Source organism: Neovison vison, chromosome 8 (assembly GCF_020171115.1).
Source record: "Neovison vison isolate M4711 chromosome 8, ASM_NN_V1, whole genome shotgun sequence".
NCBI lineage: Eukaryota > Metazoa > Chordata > Mammalia > Carnivora > Mustelidae > Neogale > Neogale vison.
In genome coordinates, this window is record NC_058098.1 from 119857547 (window position 1) to 119884922 (window position 27376).

The following is a 27376-nucleotide window of genomic DNA, read 5'->3' on the forward strand; positions in this document are numbered from 1 at the left end:
ATTGCCTTAGGTAGCATAGACATTTTCACAATATTTATTCTTCCAATCCAGAAGCATGGAACATTTTTCCATTTATTTGTGTCTTCCTCAATTTCTTTCATGAGTACTTTATAGTTTTCTGAGTATAGATTCTTAGTCTCTTTGGTTAGGTTTATTCCTAGGTATCTTATGGTTTGGGGTGCAATTGTAAATGGGATTGACTCCTTAATTTCTTGCAGTGTGTTTCTTAATCTGCTCATCCTCCTCTGGGCAGGACACAGACAGGAAGATAAATGAAATTGGCATATTTTATTATGCACCTAGCGTGGGCGGTGACTCCCCTGGGCAAGGGGGTAAGGGTTTATCTGCATGCCTCATTGAGCCCTGCTTTCAGCTCCTTCATTTGCTGGCCGTTCTTCTCCCCTATGCCCATCTCAGCCCCGACTATGGTGGGCACTAAGGGTGGCTCATTAAGCTTTTTGGGCCACTGGGCAACCATTTCTCACATCCCTGCTCCGTGGGCTCCACCAGGCACTGAGAGTTAATAAATACACTGGGTGCGAGACCTGGAGTGCCTGGGGGTGGGGAACCCTGGTCTGTGTCAGGAGCCCCACCCAATCCCATGCAGCTTTAAAAGCCAAAGCACCTCCCCTATAGGGCCAGCCAGATGGAAGTGGATGGAAGAGAGCCTTATCCAAGCCAAGTTCTCTGGGCCCATCTGACCGCGTTGTTCCTACATGGTATTGCCCTACTGGTCACGACACGGGCCTTGGCCTGGTGGCCCAGGGGTCAGATGCAGAGGTCAGGGTTGTGGCCACACCCGAGAGTGGTCTGGGCCCTGGAGCAGCTGTAACCTTTCTCTGCTCCCATCTCCAAATTCAGTGCCTGGCATGGGATGAGAACTCTTCTTCTGCCACTTACACTGTGGCCTTGGGAAGGTTGCTTAATCTCTCTGGTGCTCAGTTTCCTCCTGTGCAAGTTAAGGGTTCTATAAACATCCACTGGCAGTTTGAAGGACAGAAGGTGCTCCGGCGACGCTGGGCTCCGAGCCCCACCTCCATATGCGGGGTCCTCCTCCATGTGGTGAGACTGCCCTCGGGGCTGTCTCCACTGCCTCTGGCCTGGAACCACGGAGCAAGTGGGCCCCTTCTCTGGCCCCTGCAAGGAAATTGACCTCCACGGATGACCTCAGTACCCATCAGCGTCCAGCTACAATTCACAACCATGCTTTAATTCCTCTCACCAGGCTGAGGGCTCCTGGATCTGGGAATGTGGGTTCAAAGGATTGAGTTCATTTTGTTGTAACTTATCAACGGTCCTGGACTTTGGCCTCCTGGTCTAAAGGAGTCAGCCTCCATATTGGGGAACTGGTGCTGATGGTGCCTGGGGAAGGAAGGAAAGTTCAGGTCATCAAGATGCCTGCCTACTAATAGTGGCAGGGTGACAGGAGGCCTGGGGCAGTGCCAGGGTGCAGGTGTGGGAGGGCTAACCTCGGCTGTCTTGAATCAGCCTCCTCCGTATCCTTGCTCAGGATCACACGGTAGGAGACCCTGGCATAGCTCCCAGTGTGCCGTGGGCAGGAGAGCAGCTGCATCTGTGGAACAGAGATGCTGGTGGCGGGGGGCGGGAAACAAAGCCTGCAGGAGGTTGGGGACCCATCAAGGTCTCCCCTCTGCAGCCCGCAGCAACATCCTGTGCTATGCATCTGCTATTACATCTCAGCCCACCCACGTTCCAGGAGGTCTTGTCCGGAATGATGAAGCTGTGTCTGCCCTTCGAGGTGCTGAGCAGAAGGAGGGGCCGTTTTCTCCTCCCTCATTCCAACTCCGTGCAGGCAGCACAGAGACATTGATTTTTTTTTTCCTTTCAATTTTTTTTCTGGCTGCAGCCAAATGAGGTCAGAAGTTAAATTAGTCCTTGGAGGTAAAAAGCAGCTGCATTCATATCCCCTCTTTCTGCTGACTTTTGCTGGAGAGCATTGACAGGTTCTTTTTCTGTTCTTTGCAGATTCAGACCTGGAGGAGCTGGGAAGATCTTATCCGCCTGTGGAACCCCTGGGGCCACACTGAATGGAGAGGACGCTGGAGTGATGAGTATGGCTTCCGAAAACCTCTCTCCAGCCTTCCCGAGGGCCTGGTGTGCCGAGAGCCCCTGCCCCAGGAGGGCGGTCTTTGTCTCACCTGCTGCGGATCTCACTGTCCATTTCACACCTATGTGTGGCTGTCAGTCCACCTGTCATTCCCATGATGCCATTCACCAGGCATCTATTAGATCCCTACTGTGGGCTCCCTGCACTAAGTATGCTGTGTTAGGGGTGCTGTGGGATATGTACAGATGACGAGACCAGGTGTCTAGCCCCCCAGAAGGTTACAGTTTAACCACTGTGAACCTATGTTTTTTTAAAGCGTTGGGGAAGGAGTAGGTCATATGTTAAGTCCTATTTGGCAGAGAGAGATGGAGAGAAGGAGCCTCATCCCATAAGGGATCCCATGGGATTTTTAACCTGATGACACCATCAGGAAAAGACTTCATTCTCAGGGGAGTTGGGGAACTGAGGCAAAGTTCTGGCCGCCTGGGTTGTCCGTCCTCCCTACTGATCTGGACTCTGATGTATAACCCGTGTCTGGACTCACACCTTGCTCGCGTAGGAGGAGTGAACGGAGCTGAGTGAGTGTCAGAGGCCCCTTGGCCATATGCCACACGGCTGCGCTCTGCCCCAGTTGGCCAGTGGGGACACAGCTGTGTGATCAGTGGTTCCCTGGAGCCAGGCTAACATTTTCCAGCTGCCAAGAAGACTGATCCCTGGTCCCCATCCTTTGCTAAGGATGAGATGGCTATCCCTAGAGGGCCAGCTGGGGACAGGTTACCTGCTCCTTGGGCAGCCAGCAGGGCAGGTAGAGGCAATGGTGGAAAGAGAATAAGACTTGAAAAGAAATGCCGAGCATTCAGAGAGGTGAGCAACACCCAACAGCAGTGAAAGTCAATACAGGGAGAAGCAAGTTCTGGAAGACAAATGCAGAGTTGGCCAGCGTCCCTGCCCTACTTTCAGGATGCCCCGAAGCTGACCTGATGCCACAAGTCAGGCTATGGCAGGGTCCACTCTGATCGTCTTTGAGCCCCAACAGCTGGCATGTGCCTGCTCAACGTGGACACTCGTCAAATGGAACATGAACATACATTGAAGCTGGGGGTAGAAAGGGGGAGCAGGCAGAAGAAGGGGGGCAAGCAACATGAATTCATAGAATGAACCTGGTGGGAGCTCAGATGCCCCCTGGAGAACAGAGCAGCTGAATCCCCTCCTCAGAAGGGGAATGAAATTATAACACCATGAACCATGAACAGTGTTGCATTTTCACTCACTGTTCCCCCTTCTCCTTTTATCTTGCCTCTATGCCTCCTTCCATCCTTTGCCTCTTCCAAAGCAAATCTTAGCAACTTCTGGCCTTTGCCAGTTTTCTTTCTCAGTCACCACCCCAAGCTGCCAGTATGGCCCAGGGGGCGATGTGATTAACAGAATCCCTGACTCAGGGCTGGTTGCTGGGGTTGGAGACTGGAAGGGCGAATGTCAATGACACATTTGCCTGGGGCGGAAGATGAGGCAACAGATTCAACCTCACCTCCTGTGTTAAATGTCTCGTGACTGGTGAAGGCAACAGGGCACCAGGCATTAGGGAAGAGTTTCCCATGGGCTGACATGTTCAGGGAAAGCTTCACAGGTAGAATCGAACTTGAGTTCAAGCAGGAAAAAGTAACGTATCACCAGGTGGGTGGGGATGTACAGACCACTGTGCTGAGCCAGGAAGGCTTACGGTGTGTTCAGGGCCAGCAGAGGAACCCAGGAGAGAAGTGCTGGGAGCTGGGACCAGAGAGCCCAATGGCAGCTTGGGAAGTTGGGTTTCTACCCCATTGGGCACGGGATTTCTGAAGGCCCTTCAAGAGGGCGAGACCCATGCAGAGCAGGGAATGGGGAAGCGGGCCAGGCCATGTTAGCTCTGAGGGTCACATACCTCGCTGTGCTTGGGTTCACCAGGTCCCCCCAGAAGCGGAGCCATTAGAAAGTGACAGGTGATCAGATGATCACCGTCTCCCTGCTTTCCAAGGAATGGAGAGGGATGGAGAGAGCCGGATGGCCTAATCTCAGCCATAATTGAAATTTCAGACGCACACACTTAAAGGCAAACTTGCATGAATCAATGGCATATTGATTTACACTACATTTATTTTCCCTTACACACTGCAGAAAATGTAATTATCACTTAATTATAAAATTGCCATTTTACAATAACACATCTGACTGGCTCAGCCTACGGTCCAAAGCGTGGGTGGTGGTCCCTTCCTTCCTCTCCCGGCACAGAGCTGACCCAGGTCCTCCAAGAAAGACACAAGCCACTTCTAGAGAGAGATCGGTGACACATTGTGCCTCTGGGGGATGTTGCTTATGAGCCTGTCTCTGTTATGGGGAGCAGGTTGAAGAAGGGACAGCTGCTCCCTTCTGCCTGTGAGGGCCTCCTCCTCTACCACACACCCTAGGACTAGCTTCTGGAATACATTACCCTAGTGAACTGGGCAACTTTCTTCATTAGGCACGCTGAGAACTATTGCATGCCTGAGTGTCAAGGCAGTGGGTTCACTCCTGTGATGACGTAATGGTGAGAGCGCGTCACTGAGTTCATGGAGCTCAGAGTCCGGGGAGGGATGGCGAGAAATAAAGAAGCACCAGAAACACGGGGTACCAAGTGTTGAGGCAGGAGGGGTATGGCTGCCATGTGCATTCAGAGGAAGGGCAAGGACTCTTAAGGTAGTTTGGGAGTACCATGGGGGCACAAGCAGGGTTTCCAACAGAGATGGCTTTTAGGAGGAAAGCTGAGTGACATCCTCAGGTTACAGGGCTGAAAGGAGGAAGAACATCCCAGGCAGAGGGAGCCTCACCACGAAGGCCAGGGCAGACCAGGACAGGTATTTCCAAGGAGATGAAGATATTCATGTTCTGAGTGCAGAATTTCAGTGTGGGGTGTGTGGGGAAGTGGGGAGCTCCTCGGGGATAGCTGGAGAGGGAGGCAGAGGCCAAGGATCTGTTTTGGGAGCTTGAACTTCATCCTGAGAGGACAAGGGAACCCCTGATGTGTTTTAAGCGGGGAGATGTCAGAATCTGATTTCTGTTCTAGAAAGATCATTTGGATGGCCATGTGGAGAGCAGATAGGGAAATGGGCAGGACTGCATGGTGGGAGACTGGTGGGAAGTCCAAAAAGGGGATGAGGGTTCGTGAACCGGGAGAGTAGCGGGAGGGATGGAAGTAAGCGGATGGCTTTGAGAGGGATTTCAAAGGTGGAATTGTAAATCACCATGGCTTGGCGGTTGCTTGCCTGTGGCGGGCTGAAGGGAGGAGTGGCTTCTCGCGGTCCCGCTCTGGCACCGGGAGAAGGCAGAGGGCAGTTTGGGATAGGCTGGTTTCCAGGTCAGTACGGGCTCTGGTGGAGACGTGGCTTGGCCCATAGCATGTATCCATCTAACGCTCAGGAAAGAGAATCTGGCTGGAGACCATTTAGAAGCCACCAGCACACAGACAATGACAGATTCTGTCACTAGGTAGAATGACACCCTCCCCCTGCACCCTAAGAACTCGTGGAGGACAAGCCTCCTGCTGGGGCACGTTTTGCCGAGATGCAGTCCTTCAGGAGCTCTCAACCCTGTGTCTGTGTCTCCACGCTCAGGTCTCTGGAATGGCAGAAAATCCCGGACCAACAAAGAAGACAGCTGCATGAGAATAAGGAAGATGGCGAGTTTTGGTATTTTTCTTTTAAGACCACATTTTAAAGCTTTACCTATTGCCCACACCCTCAATCTCTATCCCTTTTCCTAAACCTTGGTGGGAATAGGGATTAGCTTTGCAGAGACCTAGGTAGAAGGAGACTATTTCTTTTTTTCCACCAAGACACACAAGCATTGGATGGGAAATTATTTGTGTGCTTTCTCTCTGTGTGAAAGGGATTTCATTTCTGAAATATTGGAACTTCCAGGAAATGTGAATGGTAAAGGGAATATTGGCCCCCAAGCTTTGAAATCAATAGTTTCCCGGAAACCAGGATGCCTGATTATTACATCTGTGTGTTAGGACCCACAATGTCCCCCTGGAGCTCCACAGTTTTCCAAAAGAGCAATTCGGTCTTAATCTCCCAGCCCTGACTCTAGAGCTCTGGGTGAGACATCTGTGTCCTCGCCCAGCAGCTATGGAGGACCAGATTTTTTAAAAAAACACATTCTCAGCCATGTGCTCATATCTTAAAGGATAATAAGGACATTTCCCTGAGAGGTTACATTGGTTTATTTAGTAACATATTCAAATGGATTTAGCATGTGTGAAAAGGAGACTGGGTCTACAGAATCAAGAAGCAGAGAGAGAAATGTAAATTAGAAAGGAAAAATATTGCCAATATCTCTACTTTGATCACAGTAGAAGGGGGAATTTTATTTTTTTTCCTTTTTTTTTTGCCATTTTTAAAAATTTAAATTACCCAATAAAGCACATCACTAGTTTCAGGTGTTGTGTCCAACAATTTGTCAGTTGTGGATAACGGGTTGAGCACTGGGTACCAATACAAGGTGGGATTTTAGATGTTGAGACCATTTTATTCTGATAAGGATCTCAACAATGAATTTGGTGGAGGGTCAGAGGAAACAGTAGTTTTCCTGGCACCACATGGGATGGAGAGCAGAGAGAGCCAGCAGCCATCCTTCACAGCCATGAGAGGGACTTGCAGAACTCGGAATTTTATTCAGTCTTGTCCTCCCGACCATAGGAGGGAGAAGTATCCTTGACAGTGAGTGATGCAGGCTGAGGCTCTGGTCTTTGGGTTGGACGGGGTAAGTCCACGAATATTGGAACTGACAGACAAAGGTGGACTGGAGAGAAGGGCACCCCCCACCCTAGGGACAAAACCAGTAAAATGATGTTTATAATCTGCTTATAACAGGATGTCGTGTCAAGATTTCCGAGACAACTTCTCCTGCCTGCATATATGTAACCGATTTCCAGTCAGTCTAAACCAAGGAAACGTGCCTCATGAAAGATGGTTCCAGATGATGTTCAAGAACAGTGCGACTCCAGGAAATACCACAGGTAGTTATGGTGTTGGCAATTCTTTTGACAGATGGAAGCAGTCAGCCCTAGCCTTGCCCTGGCTTCAAGTCTCAGTGGCCTTTGATTCTAGACCATCAGCCTGAATTTGAGAGAAATCTTCCAGTCTAAAGGGACAGTAGTTGTTCTCCAAGGGAAACAGTTGCTGGTGGGCTAAGTGGGAGAATCTCACATGGGCCTCCGCTTCCCTGTCATGCCCTCCCACCATCCTACTCACCTACACCAGCCTCCCAGGAGGAGGACAGGCTCACTGCTCTTCAGTAATTACCTAGGACTGGGGAGCTATGGAAAGAACACTAGACAAAAGTCAGGGCTTAGGTTAAACCATCCCTTTGCCCCATAAAGCACCATCCAGACATAAGAGAATGTTCCTGCTCCATGTTGGTGGGTGTATCCTGCTGCCGCACCCTGAGATCCCAGAGGTGGGCACCTCAGAGCCTGGACTTGGGTTCCCCTGAGATGAATTTTGTTGAGTGTGACCTTGGGAGGGTCACATGTTCTCCCCGCACCTCCTGCACCCCATTTGCCACACAGATGAATGAACTAGTGCCCCATGAACGTGAACCTGAGTATTCTTACACATCCTTGAGAGGGGAAGCTATGCAAACAAGTTTGTGTGTGTGTGTGTGTGTGTGTGTGTGTGTGTGAGAGAGAGAGAGAGAGTATGCATGTGTTTGCACCTAGACATGACCATTCCCTCTCCTTGGCACCTCCTGCCTGTTGAGAATGGCTTGCTTGAATGACCCCCAGGTGTCCCTCTTTTCAACTCCAGGATCTTCACCTTGTTGGTCAGAGAACCTTGGCACCAGGAGGCCATGGGTGGACTCTAAGGAACTTCCCAGTCACACTTGGGCAACTGACTGACCTTCCAGGTCTTCAACTGACTGTGGGGCCAAAGTTCCCTTCCCTGGATATAGCACATATCAATGAACTACGCAAAATGATACACTGGGGCTGTTCTTAGATATTCTTTGCATGGAAAAGAGGGAAGGGAGCCAGCAAGCAAATACCCACTGGGCACTGCTAGGTACCCATGAATGCATCATCTTGTTCAACCCTCACAAGGAGGAGCCTCTGTGCTTCCCCATTCCCCTCTCAGAGCTTTCCAACCTGCGACCCTGCTGATATGCATTCATTCCTCTCTATCTTGACTTGTCTTCATTCCTCCATGTATTTGAATCTACCTTAATTAGTCACCTTAATTCTGTCTCTTGCTCTGGCTCTGAGGAGCACACCTGGGTAGGAGAGTACCGTGAGTGGCCATCCCTCTGCCTGTTTGTTTCTGTCTTCATTGGTGCTTGGGGATTAGCATTTTGGGGATCTGATGGTTATCACCAATGCACAAGCTCATACATACCTGAGAATTCTAACATTCCACTTATGACAAAAATAGCCCTCAACTTTACAGTTAAGGAAATATTGTCACCAAGTGGGGAACATACTTCCCCCCCTTGCTGTTAAGAGGAGGAGACAGAGGCTCACAAAATGAAGAAGCTTGTGCAACAACTGGTAACTGTGGGGACTGGGACCCAAAGCCTTAGGTCTCCAAATCCAGATTTCCTGATGATTTGGTTCAGATTTCCTGAACCAGCATGGCCCTGGTCTAGCAATGGCCCTGGTCTAGGAGTCTTAAAGAAGCCAAATTGAGCTCCAGTGACAGCTCTTTCTCATGCAGAAGGACTTTCGAGGGACACGCAGTCCATCTTCTCTGTGCCAGAGGGCATGGAAAGCAACAATACCATCATGTCCATCAACACCATCCCGCAAAATTTAAAGGCAAAAGACAAATTTCCACTAAGCCTCAGTGTGTTCAAGGTAAGGCGGCCTGCACCAGGGCTTACCTTTTCAGACAGTTGTGCATTCCTTGGGCAGAGAGAGCAGCTGACCAGTCTGGGGGATTTCACTGAACTACCTCAGAGATCAAACCCAAAGGGCCCTAGAGTTCGCCTGGTTCAACTCTAAAATTACAGGAAAACCTGGGCCTAACAGGAGATCAGTCTTGACCAGGCTTACAATGGGACACGCCTCCTTCCGGTGTCACTTAGCATTTCCTGGTATGCTGCAGGCTCAGATGCTTGTCAGTCAAAAAGTAGTCCGGTCCAAGACCAGCTGTTGTAACAATGCAGATTCCTGGGACCATCCCAAACCTTCTGAATCTGAACAGAGTCTGAAAATCCACCTTGTAACAAGTTCCCTGGGTGCTGTTTATATGCAGGAAAGTTTGACAGTCATTGACTAAGCTTTGGGAGGAGTTTAAGCAAAAAAAAAAAAAAAAAAAAAAGAATCCTGGCTATAAAACCAGAAGGCATGTTTTTCTCTTGTATTTAAACCAAAATCCAGTCATTGCTTGGTGGTTGGCTTGCAAGCATCTGCTTAGCCATTCATCCAAGTTCAGGTTTTCCTCCCCGCCTTGCCTCCCCTCCCCCTGTGCCACTCCCAACAAGCTTCACAGTTCCTGGGGGACCATCCTTCCACCCACAAGTCTTCACACACACCCCTGTGAGGAGCTCATCAGGGAGTTTGATTTATAAAATATTACTTAAAAGTGTTGCAAAAGAAAATCTGATACCTCTGCTCCCATCTCCTTTACCAGTTAATTTAATGCATCCCAAAGATAAAGTGAATGGTTCTTAAATCATATAGTCCGCACCCTCTCTGGACTAAGGTAACTAAGATCCCACAACCATCAGATGCTGGGGTTCCCTGTCTTTATGGTGGGACTGAAGGAACTGAGGCTTAGCAAGTAGAGGGACAAGGTCTCAGTTAATGGCAGAGCTGGGGATTGGGCACCAGCTGCCCCCAAGCCTTCAGTCAAACATAGCCATCACCTCTGTGGCTGGGGCTCTGAATTTAGCATCTCTGGGAATAATCTCCATTCCTGTTCACTGAGCTGAAGGCAACAGTCAGAACCCCAGGTCAGCCCATGTGTGCTGGGCAGGGCTCCTGGGTGCTCTGCTCACGCTGGAGCAGTCTTGAGTCCTGGCTGTAGTTCACACCAGTTAGAAGGCTTCACAGTGACACCATGTTTCAGAGTTTGATGTGTGTTCACATTCATTGCCTCAAAAACCATTTTTATAGATGTGGAAGTCAAAGCTGAGAGAGAGTAAGCGACCCACCCAAGATACAGTGAGGAGGTGATGGGAAAGTACTTGATACCGGAACCCCTGGTCCCAGGTTCCAGCCTTTCAGCGGGGCTCAGACACTTGCTTTCCTCATGATGCTCACAGCTTAAAGGAAAACAATGATTCCAGCTCTCGAAGGAGTAGAGCTCTTTGGGTTCTCTTCTAACCATGCTTCTTCTTCCCAGTTTCGTGAAATGAATGGGAAAGAAATGGTTGGGGTTTGGCACAGTACTTGGGTGTCTAAAACCTGCTAAGGCCACCAAAGAACACTGAAAGATGCAGCAGTGGATGGTTGTCATTGTCCTCACCACCAGGCACCTGAACACTCTTCCACTTGGGGGAAGGCAGGGCCTCATTTCCCACCACAGCAACCAAAGAGGCCAAATATTTTCTCTCCCCAGACCCTGGATGCAAAGGGGTAGACATGCGAGCCAGGCTTGTCCAATTAGGTGTTCCTCTCATGCCCACCTCCCCCATCCTCAGAATCTTGGTCATTCTGGGTTTGGACTCTTGAGGTGGGACCAGCCAAAGGATTATCCATAGCAAATCTTGGGGCCCAGCAGCATCCATGCAGGGAGATCCTGGGCATAGCTGTCCACCCTGCTTTCCACCTGCTTTCCCAGCTGCATTCTCTAGACTTATCATAAATGACTTTTGCTCATTCCACCCTGGTTGGTTTCCTTTGCTTCCAGCCAAGAATCCCAAGTGACTCAGGTGCATTCTGAGAGGACTCTCATTCTCAGGGTCTCTTCTGAGAAGAACAAAAGAAAGGGGAAGGGGAGGAATTGAGCCATCTGGTCTACCCAGCCAAAACTGAATAGTTCTCTCATGATGAGAGAGTAGCAAGAGAGGGTAGTCCTCTGCTCTCTCCTGATGAGGACCACTGCCCTCTTCTGATGAGAGACAGAAGCCCAGAGAGGGAAAGAGGGCTGCCTCAGTGCACAACTAGGGATGCTGGTCCCATTGCCATCTATGAGTCTGGTGCCCCAGAGCTGGGCATCACAACAGGCTTGTGTTAACTGATTTTCCTGAAATCTTTAGAGTTCAGGAACCTGGCACAATTGTAATCCTACTTATTTGCTGCCAAGCCCATTTGTCTACTCTTCAGCCTGAGATGCATTTCTCAGCTGTGCTCTTTGCTAAAAAGACACTCAGACCTGTGGTCTCCTTGGGCTCCCTGGAGGTCCCAGTGGAGCTTTCAGGATCCTGATTGAGTTAAACACAAAAGAACTGTCCAGACTATAGCAACTCAAGAGACACTTGGGTTTCTTTCACAGTTTAGCTGAGAAACACGCTCTGTGCATGCCAGCCACCAGACTCTCAGAAGTCCGCAGGGCTCCGCTGGTGTTTGTGGGTACATACTGCTTGCATGACCGCTATGTACAGCGCTCTGGTCCTGGCGTGGTCCCGTGACTACCAACTCCTATGGGAGCACCATTCTTTCATCATAACAAACACGGGTAGTGTACCAATAGATGGGGAAAAAAGACAAGGGCGGACAAGCCAATTCATCTTCACCCCAAACCTCCCCCCTCCAAGGCTGGAACTTTCCACCTCCCTTCCGGCTCACTCTTCATCTCCAGAAAATTCTGCCTGGGCAAATCAAGCGTTTTGTGCACATGGTTGTTGGGGGACTGGGGGGTAGGATCAGTAGGAGAAAAGAACCGAAACCCACACCAACAGTGGATGACAGCGTTGGGCCATGGGTCTTAGTCATCAAGGAAGCAAAGCAGCTTGCTTTCTTCCCACCTCCACTCCTTACACTGCTGGGAATGTTTCCACGTCCATAAAACGGGGTCCCAGGGTCTGCTTTCGGGGTTACAGGGAAGCACCTTACACATGGCAAGGTGGCTTAACAATGGGCCTGCATCTCAGTATTTCCTTCTGCCACATGGAAAGACAGAATGTAGGTATTTCCCTACTCAGACACACACGTACGTTCCCTACAAACTCCGCGAGGCCTAGAACAAATTCCCGCCATGTTTTACAGGGGCGTGGCGGAATAAAAGAAGTTTCCTCGCATTGGAGCTCCTGATGCTGGGAAACTGACATCTGATCTCGTGTCTGTCTTACCCCCACCCTATCGACATCTCCCTCTTCCCTTGATTTTATCGCTGTTGCCCTAAAGAGTAGCCACACGTGACTGAGCCAACAAAGGGAGACTCTCCCCCTCCATTTCCTTCCCCCTTGAGCTCCCTACAGCCTACAACAGGTTAGGTGTTCTCTTCGCATCTCTGCACCTGGATTGAGTAATGCTCCCATTCCGTGGGGTGTGCTGGGAACAGGTTGACCGTAGGAAGAAGGAATGCAGGGTCCGGAGCTGGGCTGCTGGAATCTGCTTACCTTTGTGTTTTGGTTTAGGCTCCTGAACCTGCCTTTCATTTTCTTCCCCGCAGGTCGACCCCCAGGTATGACTCAGCGCCTTCTTGCACCTGTGTTCCTGTGTGTTGGTAAACCTCCACGCCCCTTCCGACATCCATATCTTCAGCACATTTCTTGCTATTCCGTGGCTGCAAATTTAGTCTTGGTCTGTCTGTAACCAATACAGACTTAGAATCTCCAAACAGATCAACCATGAGGGACATATTTTTGCTGTCCTGGTCGAAAAGTTGGACCCTTCGAGCTGTTCTTTGGTTTGAAATCTAAGAGGGGCTGCAACCAAGAAACCATCCTCGAGAATTTGGCCTCTGATAGATAAGACCGATGCAGGCAGTTCTTTCCTCTTTAAGAAACAGAGCTAATGGCATCTTGGGGGGACGTTAGCCTCCTATTCCTGGTGAACCCCCGAATCTACCACAAACAGGGTGAGTCCTCTGCAAGTGTACCTGCAGGCCATAGCTAGCTTCTCTTACAACCAAATTGCCACCTCTCCTGAGCTGGTTTTCTCGACATTGGTACAGGGTGATTTAAGAGTAAGGATGAAGGACAGATGTAGCTCCAGGCACACAGACCAGTTAAATGGATGTGGGCTCTGCCAGGCTATGGCTGCCAGGTGAAGTGTGTGTGCCTGGGGACCAAGGATGTAGCCGTAGCCAACAGGTGGTACCCATAGCATGCTTCTGGTCCAGGGAAGTTCCTCTAGGCCTTTCCAGGGGTGCCCCAACAGGTAGACAGAGGCCAGGACAGGGGTTCTCTAAGCAGGAATTCAGAAGCCCAGGAAGAAACTGGGTAGCAAGGCAGCCACTGACACCGGTGGCCCTGCCACAGAGCTGGGTTCAGGATCTGATCTTTATTTCCAGCACCCGGGTCATGGGAATAGAACTTCTTGAAGGGCTCCGAGGGAGGCACCCGGGTATAAGGAATCAATCTCCAGAGCTAGAGGAAGGCGTGGGAGTTTGACCCAGGAAAAGGCACAAGCCCCATCCCTAGAACTACAGGGTCAAGTCGGTGTGCAAATAGGCCTGCAGTAATTGGATGCTGGGTCTCTGTGCGCTAGACCAAGGGCCTCCTGTCACGCCACATACTCACACTTTTGCCTGCCACTGAGCAAGCCTGCTCTGGGGGATAGGGAGCCCGGACAAGGCTTCAGAAGTTCAATGGAGAGAGGAGGGCAGGAGAGCAGGGAAGCAGGGGAATTCTGGATTGTAGGAGGCCCACACTCTTCTGTACATAGTGCCTCCCCACGTGCACATGCATGTGCTTACACACACACGTACTCAGAGCCACAGGACAGTGCTGGCTTTCTGGAGAAGAATCATTCCCATCGTTGCTTTTGCCAGAAGGGCTCACACAACTCAGACTCCAAACCTGCTGGGGCCACTGTTAGCATCAGCAAAATCCCCTTGGAGGCTGCACGCAGCCCTTGCTGCCTACGCGGGACAGTGACGGGTCTCCTGTCTCATCTTGTAGACCCCTGTTCCCACCCCCTGAAAAAAAACTACCCCTTTCTCCCTGTTGCTCCCCAAGGCAGAGCTCACAAATAATCATTTCACGCTGCGTAACCACTCTAAATGGAATCCCCGTGCTCGATTGTATTGGGGAAAATTTATTTAGTAAGGGGTTTTTATTATGTAATATGTATGTGACATCTGGTAATGGGAACTGCATTATATTTATTGTTTTGTCTCTAAGAAAATATTGAAAGAAAAGGAAAATGATCAGAGCCTATTATTCTCCAACGAGAAGGAATTCCAGAGCTCTGCTGGGAAGACAAAATGGAGAGAAAGAAGGAGTCCAGCTCTGCAGAGCTACATAGTCCAAAGGGTCCTATAGAAGGTTCAGGAGAGAAGGGACATCAGGGGTTCCAGAAGTAATTCAGTTTGGGGACAATTTCCTTGGTTTCCACGGAAGTCTTTATAAGCAGAGAGAGAAACCCCCAAACCCAGGATTCTGTGGGATTTAATGAGATAAAACCACGTACCATATTTTTTCTGCATTCATTGTGGTGTTAACATCTATATTAAATACTAGTCTGAATTTTGTGGCATTCCAAAAATCCAGGTAAGCAGTGTCTCCCTTTTATGGGAGGGCCTGTAATGCAGTTTTGGTGAATGGAGAGAGGTCTGGAAGGTGGTGGGTCTCTCTTGCGGTCTGGGTCCATACAACCCATGGGGCTTTCTAACCATCTTCATGTTTTCCTCCAGTTCCAGCACTACCAGAAGTTGCCACCCACCTTCTTTTCTAAATTCAGAAATGCTATCGAGGGCATAAGTTCCAAAAACAGGGGCAGCCTCACTAAGCGCTACAGTCTGAGCCCTGGGACCTACGTGGCGGTCACTTCTGCCCACAGTGAAACCGTTGAGTTTTTGCTCCGAATCTTCCTGAAAATGCCAGATGGTAACAGGTACAGAAACTCTGGGATTCTAAATGTTTGATTTCATTTAATTTTATAAAAACCCATGGCATCATCTTGGGAAGCAGGTACTGTGTCAGCAGGAGACATGGCACGGGCCTCGTTTGCAAGACACTCACCATGAAGGGTGGCGAGAAAGTCTGACCCAACAAGGAGACCATGAACAGGATAGGGCCATTGCTCGGCCGAAGTGCAGAGTTACATGGGAGGACAGAGGAGAGGGACCCACCTCGGGCAAGAGGGACTGAGGAATGCCTCTTGGAGACAATGGCATTTGAGCTAGTCCCTGATAGAAAATGTAGTCTGATGTTTAAAGGAAAAGGTAGTGCAGGTAGAAGAAAAAAAGCATGAGCAGAAGCAGGGATGGGGGTGAGCCTGTTGAACCTGTTGAACCTGTTGAAGTATAGGCAACATCAGCCACATGCACTGGAAGGTTGTCCGTAGCGGTCATGGCAGTTGTCTGAAATGTGACCAGAGCGGGGGCGGGGTGCATCCAGGAGACAGTGAAATACGGGCCTGAAAGACAGAGTCCAGTGGTGGAGAGTGTTTAGTGCTAAGTCAGTGGTCAAGACTGGGGTCAGCAAGCACACATCCTGCTGGGCACCTTAGCCCCTGCTAGGCATGAGGCAGACATCTCTGCAGTCACGGCCATCTTTTCAACTGAGCAGGGACGGTGCCTCAGTCCAGTCTGCCAGATAGCCACTGCTCCACTGAAGTTGGAACAGAAGACCGAGCTTATCTGCCGTCTCGGCAGTGGGGGTCACTGTCCGTGTGTATCCGGTTGTCCAAAGAACCGTTTGCTAAACGGTTTGCAGACCCGGTGATGGCCAGTCAAAACACTGGACACGTCGTGATGGTGCTAAGCTGTGTGCTGTCATGGCTGCCCCCTTCACATCCCTCTGTGCTGAGGCCCCTTCCCTCAGATCCTTGGTGTAAATGTCCAATGCCACCCTAGGTTGTCTTCCACTGCAGACTTCCTTTAAATAGGGAATCATTCATCCGTGTCCCACTGTTTCCCTGCTTTTCTAGGAACCTGGACAGCAATTTCAACCTTACGGCACTAAAGGTGGGTATGTGAAGGTTTGGCTGGAAGGCTTCATTGACTGTATCCTATCCCCAAGAACTTCTGTCTCCTTCTTACCTCACTGACCAATGAAAACAGAGACACCATAATGAGCTAAGGAGGCTCCAAGGGGCAGGGCAGAGTGGAAAAGACCGAGCCTCCAAGGTCAAGCTGGAAACTTCTTTCCACAGTCATCTTCTTTCCACAAGTTTTGGTGTTCTCATTCCCCTACAAGTTTTATCTGACTGCTGGAGGAAGCCTCTGTCTCAGATCCAGGTGTGGGGAATGGCTCTCGTGCCTTCGTTGCACTAGACAGATAGCTTCTTTCCCCATAAATTTGATACTGACTATTTTTCCTTTGATCCAGGCGAGTCTTCCGAAAAATAGCTCCCAAGAAAGCATCTTCCACAAATACGCTCAACAGGTACAGTACCTAGCACGGGGACGAGGGATGGAGGGACCCCGGGTCCTTATCAGGATACAGAGAAGAAAAGTGACTTGATGGGTCATTTTATCAGCCTCTCTCCCTGAATGTCTCCAGAACCGATCTGGCTTCCAAACACTGGAGAGAAGTGGCACTGTAGCTGGGTGACATCTGGGCTGGAAAGCAGACCTTGGTGAGGGTGGGGCTCATGCCGGGGGTGGTGGTATTTTGAAATCTTTAAACAAGTAATTGTCAGTACCCCCTGAAATCTTTCCTTCTGCTCTGCCACCTTCCTTGGCATCATTCTTCCCAGGAGCTAGCCAGCTCCAGAAAGCACCAACGGTGTTTTTCCTGCCAAGCCACCTATGTGCACAGAGGATTTTCTTAATGGTTTAATAAACCGTTATAAAGAACTCCTTGACGTGCCAGGATAAAAACAGCTGCCAAGGGCTCTGCATGATGGGCCTTTTGCCATTAATAGTCATGTTGGTTTGGGAAGAGCAAAGTGCTAGAGAGATGTAGCCATGTGTATGCTGCCAGTCTTGTGCCAGGCAGAGGCCAAGGACAGGAAGGATGCCAGTCATTCAGAGGGCTAACGGGCTAACTAGGAGGCAGCTTAAAAGGGAATTATTCAGGAAGCCTGAGCCCAGAGGGAAAAACAAGGAGAAATGAAGAATGTGCCTGTCGTGAGGGGAATATGTTTCAAGGAACCGCTCAGTATGGACCTCCTTGACATTAATATGGGGCCCAGGATTCAGGTCCACTTCTGGACTGATTCAGAAGACACTTCACTTGATGCAAGACAAGGTCTGCCCAGATGATCATCCCCAGTCTGTGAGCTCCCAAAGCCGGGATGGCATCATATGCACTCCTTGTCCCCAATATCTGTCATTGTCCTTGGCCCGGAGAAGGTGCTCAGTCAGTCTGCGTTGAATTAAGACAGATTAGCTTCCCCAGAGCAGATGTCCAAACTAAGTTTACTGCCCAAGGCAATCAGCAGGACCTAATTACGATACCTGAGACCAGGCTTCCTTCGGGGGCAGATGGCAAAGTCCTTGGCATGTTTCAGGCACCTGCACATCTGAAATAAATAATATAATTTGTCATATGACAAATGGTACAGATTCCCTCTAATCAGGGTTTTTCTGAACAACTACCAAATGTCTCTTCATAGAGGGTAACTGGTAGCCCAGATGGGGCCTTTGTAGGAATTAAAATAAAAGTCACAGGCAGCTTTGCACCAAGGTGCACAGCTCAGAATTGGAATAGACTGGACCGCACCCCTTTTCACCCCCTGGCTGAGCACCCTTGAACAGGGCCCAGCTGGCATCATTCTGCACAATCTGTGAACTACCCTCAAAGGAAAGTTGAAAGCAAATGCTGGTGTATGCACCCACTCAGTCCTGTCTCCCGATCTCTTGTATCTGTTTAGCCTTAAGGGAATGCGATGAGGTGCTACCACTGCCATCAGTTACCTTCATCAGCCATGACAGTGGGACGGTCCTATAACCCAGGGTCTGCCTGGGAGAAAGGAAGGACATGTTCAACCTCTGAGCCGAGTCATGCCTGTCTATCCATTTTTCCAAATGGCAAACGTGCCAAATATCTAGGACGTTCCCAGTTCCATGCTAAGCTTTGGGAACACAAAGTGTCAGTCCTCAGGGATCTTATGTTGACGTGGTGGAGAGAGATGTGCAATTCTTTGGGTAGTTGCTTAAGGCAGTCTTCATCTCCATTCCTATCCTCATCTCCTCAGACATTTTGGTCCAGGTCAGGTGTCCTAGGATGGAGAGACATGCAGAAGGAAGGAGACATGGTCCATGTCCCAAAGCTACTTGTATTCTAGGAGGAGTCTCCACATAAGTCAGAGTTCCTTGCCCGCTGCTCTGCAGGTTGGATGCCATGATTCTTTTGAGGAAAAAACTCTGTCAATAGTGGACACACAATGCTGGCTTTCCTGACATAACCCAGCCAGTGGGATGTCAGAGGGACGACCTGAGGGCCAATTTCAAACACTGGCCACATGTTCTTCTCAGGGACGTTCCAAGGGGTCTTCCCCAGAGGACAGGCTGAGGGACTGCTTTTGCTTTCAGTGAGGTGGTGAGGCCAACCCTGGGGACAGCGTGTCTGTGGGTCTATGCGATGTGTGTTCTCCGAAGAACCCAACAAGACCCAGACCCAGCCCCGCTCTGCTAAGCCACCTGCTGAGGGACCTCACTCTGGCTCCTTCTCCCATGCGGAGCCCTCCCGGAGTGCGGATGGCACATCGCCCCTTCAGCTCTCACCAGCCTGTGTGGGAGAAACGGCTGTGCGCTGCACAGCTCGGCTTCTCTGTGGGATCATCGTGGAGGGCGCTTCCCCACCAGACTGCTCCGTGTCCCTAGGAGAAAACTGAATGCAATGCACAACTTCAGAAGATCAGACTGGGAAAAGTTTCTCTCCCCTCAGCCTCCATTGCTTCCCCTTTCTTTCTTTCTTTCTTTTTTTAAGATTTTATTTATTTATTTGACAGAGATCACAAGGAGGCAGAGAGGCAGGTAGGCAGAGAGAGAGGAGGAAGCAGGCTCCTTACCAAGCAGAAAGCCTGATGCAGGGCTTGATCCCAGAACTCTGGGATCATGACCTGAGCCAAAGGCAGAAGCTTTAACCCACTGAGCCACCCAGGCACCCCTACTTCCTATTTCTAATCCAAGGAGACCCTTGTCTTCCTCTTTGCCTCAGGGGCTAGGAAGGCTCATGAGGAGTAATGTTCTCAGAGCAGCTCCTGTGCGCCAAGATTCCCGGCACTTTCATCTCCTCTGCGCACGCACGCCCGCACATGCCCGTGCTCACACTCACACACGGATCTCTATTTTCTCTCCATCCTCCGTCCTATTTTCTCTCGATCCTTTTCTGGAAGCAGACGGGAAAACACGCCTGCGGGGCTGAGTGGATTCCTTCAACAACCCTTGTCCTGAGAGGCTCCCAAGTGCCAGGTGTGGTGGGGAGGGGGCAACTGCTGCTTTCAGTCCAATAACGAAGGAAGAGAGAAAGGCGAGGCGACCCACAGGTGGTATCGAATGTCGGGGCAATGAGCACGGCCGACATTCATGACCCAGAGCAACTGGGAAAGGCTTCATGGCAGGCTTGATGGGCACGGGGTTGGGAACTGAGGGCTTGCAAGTCTGAATGCTTCTCTAGCGTCAGGCAGGTGTGCCGCTCGGCTCCTGGGCACTGAGGGGGCTCCTGTCTTCCTCTCTCGTTTGGATCAGGAACTGAACCTGGATGCCGCCCAGCTTCAGAACCTTCTCAACCAGGAGCTCCTGACAGGTAAGGTCAGACCCCACCAGCCCCCTGTCCCCACCCTCCTCCTACTGCTGAACCAGTCCAGTGTCCCCCCTGCCCCCAACATTTCCATCCTTCCTGTTCCCCAGGAACTCCGGGGCACACGTTCTCTCTGGATGAGTGCCGGAGCATCGTGGCTCTGATGGACGTATCCTTTGCTGTACCCCCTCCCCTGTTCTGGCAGCTCTAAGGGTCCCTCTGCTCTTTGGGCTGCCCTGGAGGGGGTCTCATTAGGACATTAGGAACGCTTTTCGCTTTGCAGAGTTTTCTCTTCTTCAGCTCTAAGGGCTTGGCTGGCAGAAGAGCCTGGGTTCCTGCCGATTCTGTGCTAACTCACTGCCTCTCCCAAACAACCACAGCAACAGTGTCAATGGTTAGCACTTATCAAGCGTCGTCGCATGCCAAGACTAGATCCATCACACGGGGAGAGAGAGAGGAGTCTGGAGAGCCTCGCCAGCCTGTTTAGTAATCCCACAGCCTGGCCGAAGTTGTGCCTGGTTTTGAAGAGCTTACAGCCCCCCAATCTGTGTTCTAACCTCATTCCGCAGGGCCTCCCAGCAGCACCAGTGGGGGCCGATTTCCTCCCACCCCTCCCCTTACCCTGGGGGAGTCTTCCTAAAATCCCTTGTTCAATGAGCCCCAATTCAGTAAAGAGAACAACCCCCAGAGCTTAGAGAAAACGCCTTGGTCTACACAGAATCCCGTTAGCGCGGCCGTGCCACGGTTATAGTCACAGCTGTCCATGGGCACCAGCAGCTGGGCTGGGGATCAAACCCAGGGCTCCCGATTTCGGTCCCGACGGCCATCTCCCAGGAGCCATTTGTCCCCTGGCCGCCCCTGAGAGCCTGGCTCCCAGCTGCACCCTGGGACCTTCCCCTCAGTGGGCCTACTCGGCCTCCCTGGAGTGAGACGGATCCCGGCTCCTTCACTCTTAACAAGACCCGATCGGGAATGGGGGGCCGCCGTTGTTGAACAAGAGCCCTTCTTGCTGAAATTTTAAATCAAGCTCTGTGTCTGCTGGCCCTGGTCTGGAGTCACCTGGAGACACTGCCTGTCCCCCACAAATGAAGCAGGAGGGCCCTGCGGCCCTGCACAGCCCAGGGCAGCTCACCCTGGGAGACGTGGTATCTGCCAGAGCCCTGCAAAGCAGACAGGTCTGCTCTGCTCTCCCTCTGCCCACCCACTGCTCCCCTCCAGCAACTTAGAGAGAGATGCTTTTCCTGGCATTAGCTCTGTATAAACCCATCCCCCTGCTACGGGGTGACCAGGGCTGGCTCTAACGGGTTCCCTCCACTCATCTGTACCCTCATGCTGCTTCGGGGGCTGCAGGGACCCCCGTATGCTCCTCCGCGTTCCCCCCTTCCTGGGGCCCCCTCCAGCCAGTGCAGGCTGTGTTCGGGGGTCTCTCTTCCTTTGGTGCACGTGATGCTGGCCTCCTTTTCTCAGGGCTTCTTTCTCCTTCCAATTTGTCCATTTTCCTCTGCAAAATGAAGCTAAGCCAGGCCCCTGCAGACATAGAGAGGGCCCACTGGGGTGGGGCCACACCCAGGGGACAGCAGGCTGATGGCTGACCTGATGGCGCTACTAGCTGATGAAGGGACTTCTCCTGGCGCCATGGGCGGGGCCCTGCTCACCGCTGTGCACTGGCGAGATGCACGTCCGCTCTTAACTCCTTGCCAGCTGAAGGTGAACGGGCGGCTTGAGCAAGAGGAGTTTGCAAGGCTGTGGGGCCGGCTCGTCCACTGCCAGGTACCGGCATGTTCTCTTTGTGTCCCGTTCAGCAAGTATCAACGGGGTACCCGACCTGCAGGGGTTTGGGGGGTGCGAAGGAAGAGCTACCCAGCCCTGCCCTCAGGAGGCCTCGCATTTTGTTCGGGGAGACTGCATGCCCCACTAGAAGACACGAGGCGATGCCTGAGCAAGTGGCAGGGTGAAGGGTGCTCTAGGAGGTGGAAGGAGAGAGGGTGACCATGGGTGGCAGCTAAGACCGCCCGCCAGAATTCCTTCCCCCAGTCCCCCGCTCCCAGCTCCCTCTCCCCGAGACATTCCCCCAGGGCACCCGTTCGTCTCATTCCCTTCCTGTCCACCGGCCAGACTCAACAAGATCACGCATGTGGCCTGTGGCCTCAGTGTGGCTTCCCTGTTGTTCTCAGGACAAGGTCTAAGCTCATCAGAGCTGTCCCTGGAGTTGGGACCCTGCCTTGGTGTCCAGGAGGCGCCCTTGGACTCCTCCCACTCACTCCTTCCGCCCCAGCTGGGAGGCTCAGAGTCCGGCCAGGACCGACCCCCTTAACTGTCCAGCCTCAGGAATTTCTTCATGGGGAGGCTCTCCTGCCCCCAGGCCCAGTTATAACCCCCTGAACCCACAATAATAAGGTGTTCTTGTGGGGCATTTCAGGAATTATCCCCTAGTCCCTGACTTGGGGGACTCACAGGCACTGTAATGGCTGATATGTCCCCCCATCCCCCATTAGACTGCAGAGCAGGAACACCCTCATGTTCCTCTGCTTCCCCCAGTGCCTTTCTTTGTGCCTCGTACAAAGCAGGCACTCAAAAATGCCCAGCCAGCGAATGACCAAACTAATGAATTACTAATGAGTGAGTGATTCCCAATTGAAGTCTTTCCATATACTCACCAAAAGCCAAATCAGGCCAGAAAATGTTCTTGGGCTACTATTTCACAGTAATTGCTGCCCGCAGGGGCCTGGGTCGCACCCCTGCTGGGGATATTTTGCCTTGAAACAGCTCCTGTGGGGCGGCTGAGCAGAGACCCAGACAGGGAGCCCAAGTGCAGTCGTGGGGCGGCTGCACGCTTCCTCCCCACAAGTCACCTGCCGAGCTTCTGTTTCTTGCCCCGGATGTGCAGGGCAGATCAGGGCTTGGGTAAGAAGCAGGGAGAGGTTGGAAAGTCCAAGGTGCATGAAGTCACTTCCCTACGGTTGCACAGCTGATAGTCAATGCTTATTTAAACTGAGTGTTTTTGTTGCAAATTCTGTGCTTTTAACCACCACTGTATGCAAAGTCTTGAGAGAGCTCTACACCTCCCAGATGCAGCAAGCGGCCACGTGTCCCGAGCCCAGTGTGGGGGATGGGGAAGTACAGAAAGGGGGTTGGGAGAGAGGCCCACAGCTCCACAGCGGGCAGCCAGTGTGGTCGGCTTTACCAGGCAGTGCCCACTACTGCCTCCCTGGGTCCTTAGATGAGCTGCTTTGAGCTGGGTCCCCCCAAAGTTTATTGAAACGGTCTCCAGGAATGGGAAAGGGATTTCCAGGATCTCTCCCCAGGACGTCCTCTTTAAGGTGGGTGAGAGCACTCATTTGGACTTCTTACTTCCTTTCTTGAATCAGAGAGTTTTCCAGAACATCCAGAGTCACTCCGGAGTTTTCCTGAGTTTGGATTTGTGGAAGGCTGTAAGGGATGCAGGTAAAGCAGGGGCCCCTCGGAGCTATCATGACTGGGGCCGTGGTGATGGCGGGCTGTGTGTGGGAGAGAGAGCACACCCCTTGCATGCCATATGCAAGGCTGCTGCAGGGGGGCTGAGGGTCAAGAGCGAACAGAGCTCCTGTGCCCCCCCTCCCGGCTTACACCAGCCTCTGCGGGCCTCCGGGCTCATGACTCAACCCTTGTCCTCCCCAACCTGAGTTCTCGTGTGCCGGTCAATTTCCCCAATTGCCTTTTGTCTCCAAACAGCTCTAACTGTGCCAAAATGACCCCACATATTTGATGACTCCACATAATTGACCCCTCCCAGAGCTTGAGCTCAAGGCCTTCGAGACTCTTCCATCTCAACCTCTGGGCTGTCGGGGTTAAAGCCCTATGAGCAAGTGGATACGCTGTCCTCCCAGAGGTTGGAGCTAAGTGAAATCTGTCTGCTTCAAGAAGGCCAGAGCTTTCAGTCCGAGCTTTCAATCCTCAGATGATGACAAGGATACAGCATAGGGTGCCTAAGAGCTTCAGGGTTCAGGGAGAACTTGCACTCCTGTCTTCTCTCTTGATCGTCTCCACTGCCCTGTGATTAGGAGTCGTGATCTGCCCTGTCCCAGTGGGGGAAATGGATCACAAAAAGTTTAAGTCAAAAAATTGCTGCCTTCCTTGAGAAAATGTAAGCTCAGATTCCCCCAGGTAAATGCTGGAAGGAGAGACTCCACGGCTCTCCCTCCCGCGGGGCCTGAGCCTGGAGAGCAGGGAGAAACATCTCCCTGCCTTAGCACCTGTCCTCCCCTTAATTCTTCCTGCCCAAGAGCAGTGGTTCTCAAACTTGAGTGAGCACCGGAACCCCCTGGAAGCTTGTTCAAGCACAGCTTGCAAAAACACCTCATCCCTCATCCAAAACGTCTGATCCAGGAGGGCTTGGGTAGGGCTCAAGAATCTGTAGTTCTGAGAGGCTTCTACATGAGGCCGAAGCTCTTTGTCTGGGGACAACACTTGGAGAATGCCTGGATAGCTACAGAAAAAAATGAAATTTTATAAGAGACCACACTGATGACTCCAGAATAAGAAAAGGCAGACAGATAGAAATGGCTGGGATCCAACTAAAACGTCTTCAGGGACCAAGCAGATAACTGAACGGGGCTGCAGAGGTACCGTAAGAAAAGAGGGTAATTTCTGCATATGGTGAGCTGGGGAGCGCAATGTCTAATGGCGTTCAAATTCCTATTTTATTAATGCTGGAGAACAGGCCGTCAGGCTCACCCCATTGATGGATGGTTTGGCTTGCAAGGTTCTCCTGTCCCCCGAAAGCTTATAGGCACGGCCGTTTGCCAGTTTGCTGCTGTCTGCAATGGGGTCGGTGCCTCCCAGAGCCCATAATTAGACACACAAGACAACCAGGCCCAAAAAGAGCAAGATGCCTGTGTCTCACCCACCTGTGGCCACCCTCTGACCGTGGTCTCCTCCCGGAGGACCAGCCTCTTTCCTGCTCCGCCAACTTAGGACGGAATTTCGCACTTCCATGGACCACACTTTCTTACACTAGGAGGGTTCACACCTGAGACCCATAGGCAGTCATGGGGTCGGGGAACAAGGTGGTTTCACAAGGTCACCGATCGAGAGAGAGGCCTGATGGAGGCGGGGCTGGGAGCAAACTCCTGCTGTCCCGGAAGCTGCCTGTTCACATGGGAATTATCTGATGATGGTGAAGGACAAAGTGTCCTCAGAGCAGTCTGTGTCTTGAGTCTCTGGAGTTGGTCTCTGGCCAAACTCCAGAACAATGTCACCGGGGCCCAGCAGCCAAGAAGGGGGCAACTGGAGAATTAGTAAAAACACGAACTGAAATGAACTGGCCTCTGAGCCACACAGAATAGGAAATACTGGAGGAAGGCCACCACCCCGGGTGGCTTCTTAGACTTTGCATGTGAGAGGACGGGACCTGCTCCAGCCTCCTGCCGCTCACTAACCTACCCCACGGTCCAGGCTTCCTTGCAGGGATCTCAGTCAGCAACGAGCTGCTGGACCTCATGACCCTCCGGTACGGAGACAACAGCGGCAGGGTCAGCTTCCCTAGCCTGGTCTGCCTCCTGTTGCGACTTGAAGCCATGGCAAGTAAGTGTCACCTGGGCGACATCCTGGAGACCATCATCGTGACCAAGAAACATTGTAGAGGATCAGGAATGCACCCCTGCCCCAGGCCTAGGCCAGGCCTCAGTAACAGAGCGAGCTGGAGTCTTGCATGAGGAGCCCTGCGTAATGGTAGACCCCGCGACGCAGAGCCAACATTAGCCTGCGTAATGGTAGACCCCGTCTGCGTCCCCTGCGTCCCTTCTGTACTCTTTCTGTCCAGGACAGTCCCCGATCCCAGGCTCTCATTTCCTCACCACCCTATTTAGTGCCTATTTCAGGAGCGAGGTTCATTTAACTCACTGCGTCCCCTCTCCATGTCGTTTATAGCTTAAACCTACACTAGAGTCTTGCAATGAGTGCCGTCTCTGCTGAAGGAATTCACGCACACGTGATAGATGGGGGTGGAGGGGGGAGGGGACTTCCTCAAAGCTCCAGAAATTTTACCATGTAGGTCAGATATTTGGACAGTTCTCAGCAGCCACCCCGCCCTTTATTTTTCAAGAAAATCCTATATGAAGCCCCAAGCCATAATATAGCTCAAGAGTTGTGTTTGGGGTAGAAGTGGCATCTGGCCTCATCCTAATCTTTACCCCATCGCTGGCATGGCGCACCACTGTAAATCCCACAGCTCTGAGCCAGGCAGTTAAGGAAGACTGAGAGACCAGAGCCCTGGGAGCATAAGAGAGACGGTGAAGCATAAACCTCCAGAGAATTCTCTGTTGGACAAGGGAGGTTCTCCAGAGGGTGCCCGTAGAATACTTTATAAGACAGGCCCACACATCCCCTCAGCCATGTGTGGAAGGGTGAAGAGTTCAAGGGCATGAGAAGAGGGACAGGCATGTGTGGGCTGGAGCGGTCACAGAGAGCTGTCCCTCAGAGGCGGAGCTGGCTGGGAAGAGACAAGGAGGGAGAGAAAGTGCTTTACATGGAGTCGCCATATTTGCCTTTATCTCCCTTGACCTATCCTGATTCCTCTCCTCCTCTTTAGAGACTTTCCAGAACCTCTCCAAGGATGGGAAAGGACTGTACCTGACAGAAATGGAGGTGAGGTGCCTTCCCTTCCCAGACACGGGGCACAGTCCCAGGCCACCTCTCCTCTCCTGATTCCAGGGGGCATTTTTCTCCCTGAGGATATTGGCTGGTCTGTCAGAGGCCAGCCAAGCTGCCGGCCCGGCTGCCTCCAATTACTGCCTTTATATATTACGGGCTGCCAAGCCTGCTTTAGGATCTTGGCAGACAGATTTTATTTTTTTCCAATAGCTTAATAAAGCAGAGGATTATGTGGGCGTCATAAATCCAAGAGGGAACTGAGGAACACCTGCTGAGCTCACTGTGCATTAAACTTACTCCCCGTGAGCTTTAGAGAGAGCCTCCTGGCCTAGCCAGCTGGTCGACCTCAGCTATCCCTCTCACTGCCTAGCTCCTCAGGGAGTAGCAAAAGATAGGTTGCGATGGGGGCTTGGGACTCCCTGCTGGGTTGGAATTAGCTGGAAAGTTTTGATGAGACTAGACTGAGGTCTTTCAAGGAAGGGGGTACCATTTGCCCTGCTCTGTATTAAGCAAACAAGTTTTAAGCTATGTCATAATGATGATGTTTATTTCTCAGTGGATGAACCTGGTCATGTACAACTGAAGTGAGGAGTAGAGAAGACCCCAGAGTCCAGGTAAGCCATGGCAGCTCTAGAATCGTTTCCTTCTAGCACAACTCCTTGTCTGCTCTAGGAACTGCACACAAGACTCTTGCCTTGGGAGGGGCTTGCCTAGAGATTACAGAGCCCTCATCTGTGTGAGCCAAGGCTCAACTGCTCAGGGCCTCTGAATTTCAAGGCCAATGGTGCAGGCTTCATCCAAACCATGGATGGAATGACCATGGGACACTGATGAAAGAGTGTGGCCCGAAAGTCATGAGTGAGGGATTTAGAACTCTTATTTATTAATTCATTTATTTTTTTTAATTAAACTATGATTGACATTTAA

At 51.4% G+C, this 27376-nt stretch overlaps 1 protein-coding gene across 1 annotated transcript in view; it reads left to right on the forward strand.

Moving 5' to 3' along the window:
• The window catches only part of CAPN13 (calpain 13), a 63287-nt gene that overhangs the window by 25701 nt on the left and 10210 nt on the right, over positions 1-27376 (forward strand). Inside the window, exons 7-21 of the mRNA XM_044262529.1 lie at positions 1987-2072; positions 5692-5766; positions 6952-7097; positions 8791-8930; positions 12634-12645; positions 14821-15020; positions 16059-16095; positions 16460-16516; positions 19768-19825; positions 19930-19988; positions 21521-21589; positions 23188-23263; positions 25253-25381; positions 26388-26443; positions 27006-27063. Of these exons, the coding sequence (XP_044118464.1) occupies positions 1987-2072; positions 5692-5766; positions 6952-7097; positions 8791-8930; positions 12634-12645; positions 14821-15020; positions 16059-16095; positions 16460-16516; positions 19768-19825; positions 19930-19988; positions 21521-21589; positions 23188-23263; positions 25253-25381; positions 26388-26443; positions 27006-27032 (1227 nt within the window). The 3' untranslated portion in view covers positions 27033-27063. The remainder of the gene's footprint in view (positions 1-1986; positions 2073-5691; positions 5767-6951; positions 7098-8790; positions 8931-12633; positions 12646-14820; positions 15021-16058; positions 16096-16459; positions 16517-19767; positions 19826-19929; positions 19989-21520; positions 21590-23187; positions 23264-25252; positions 25382-26387; positions 26444-27005; positions 27064-27376) is intronic.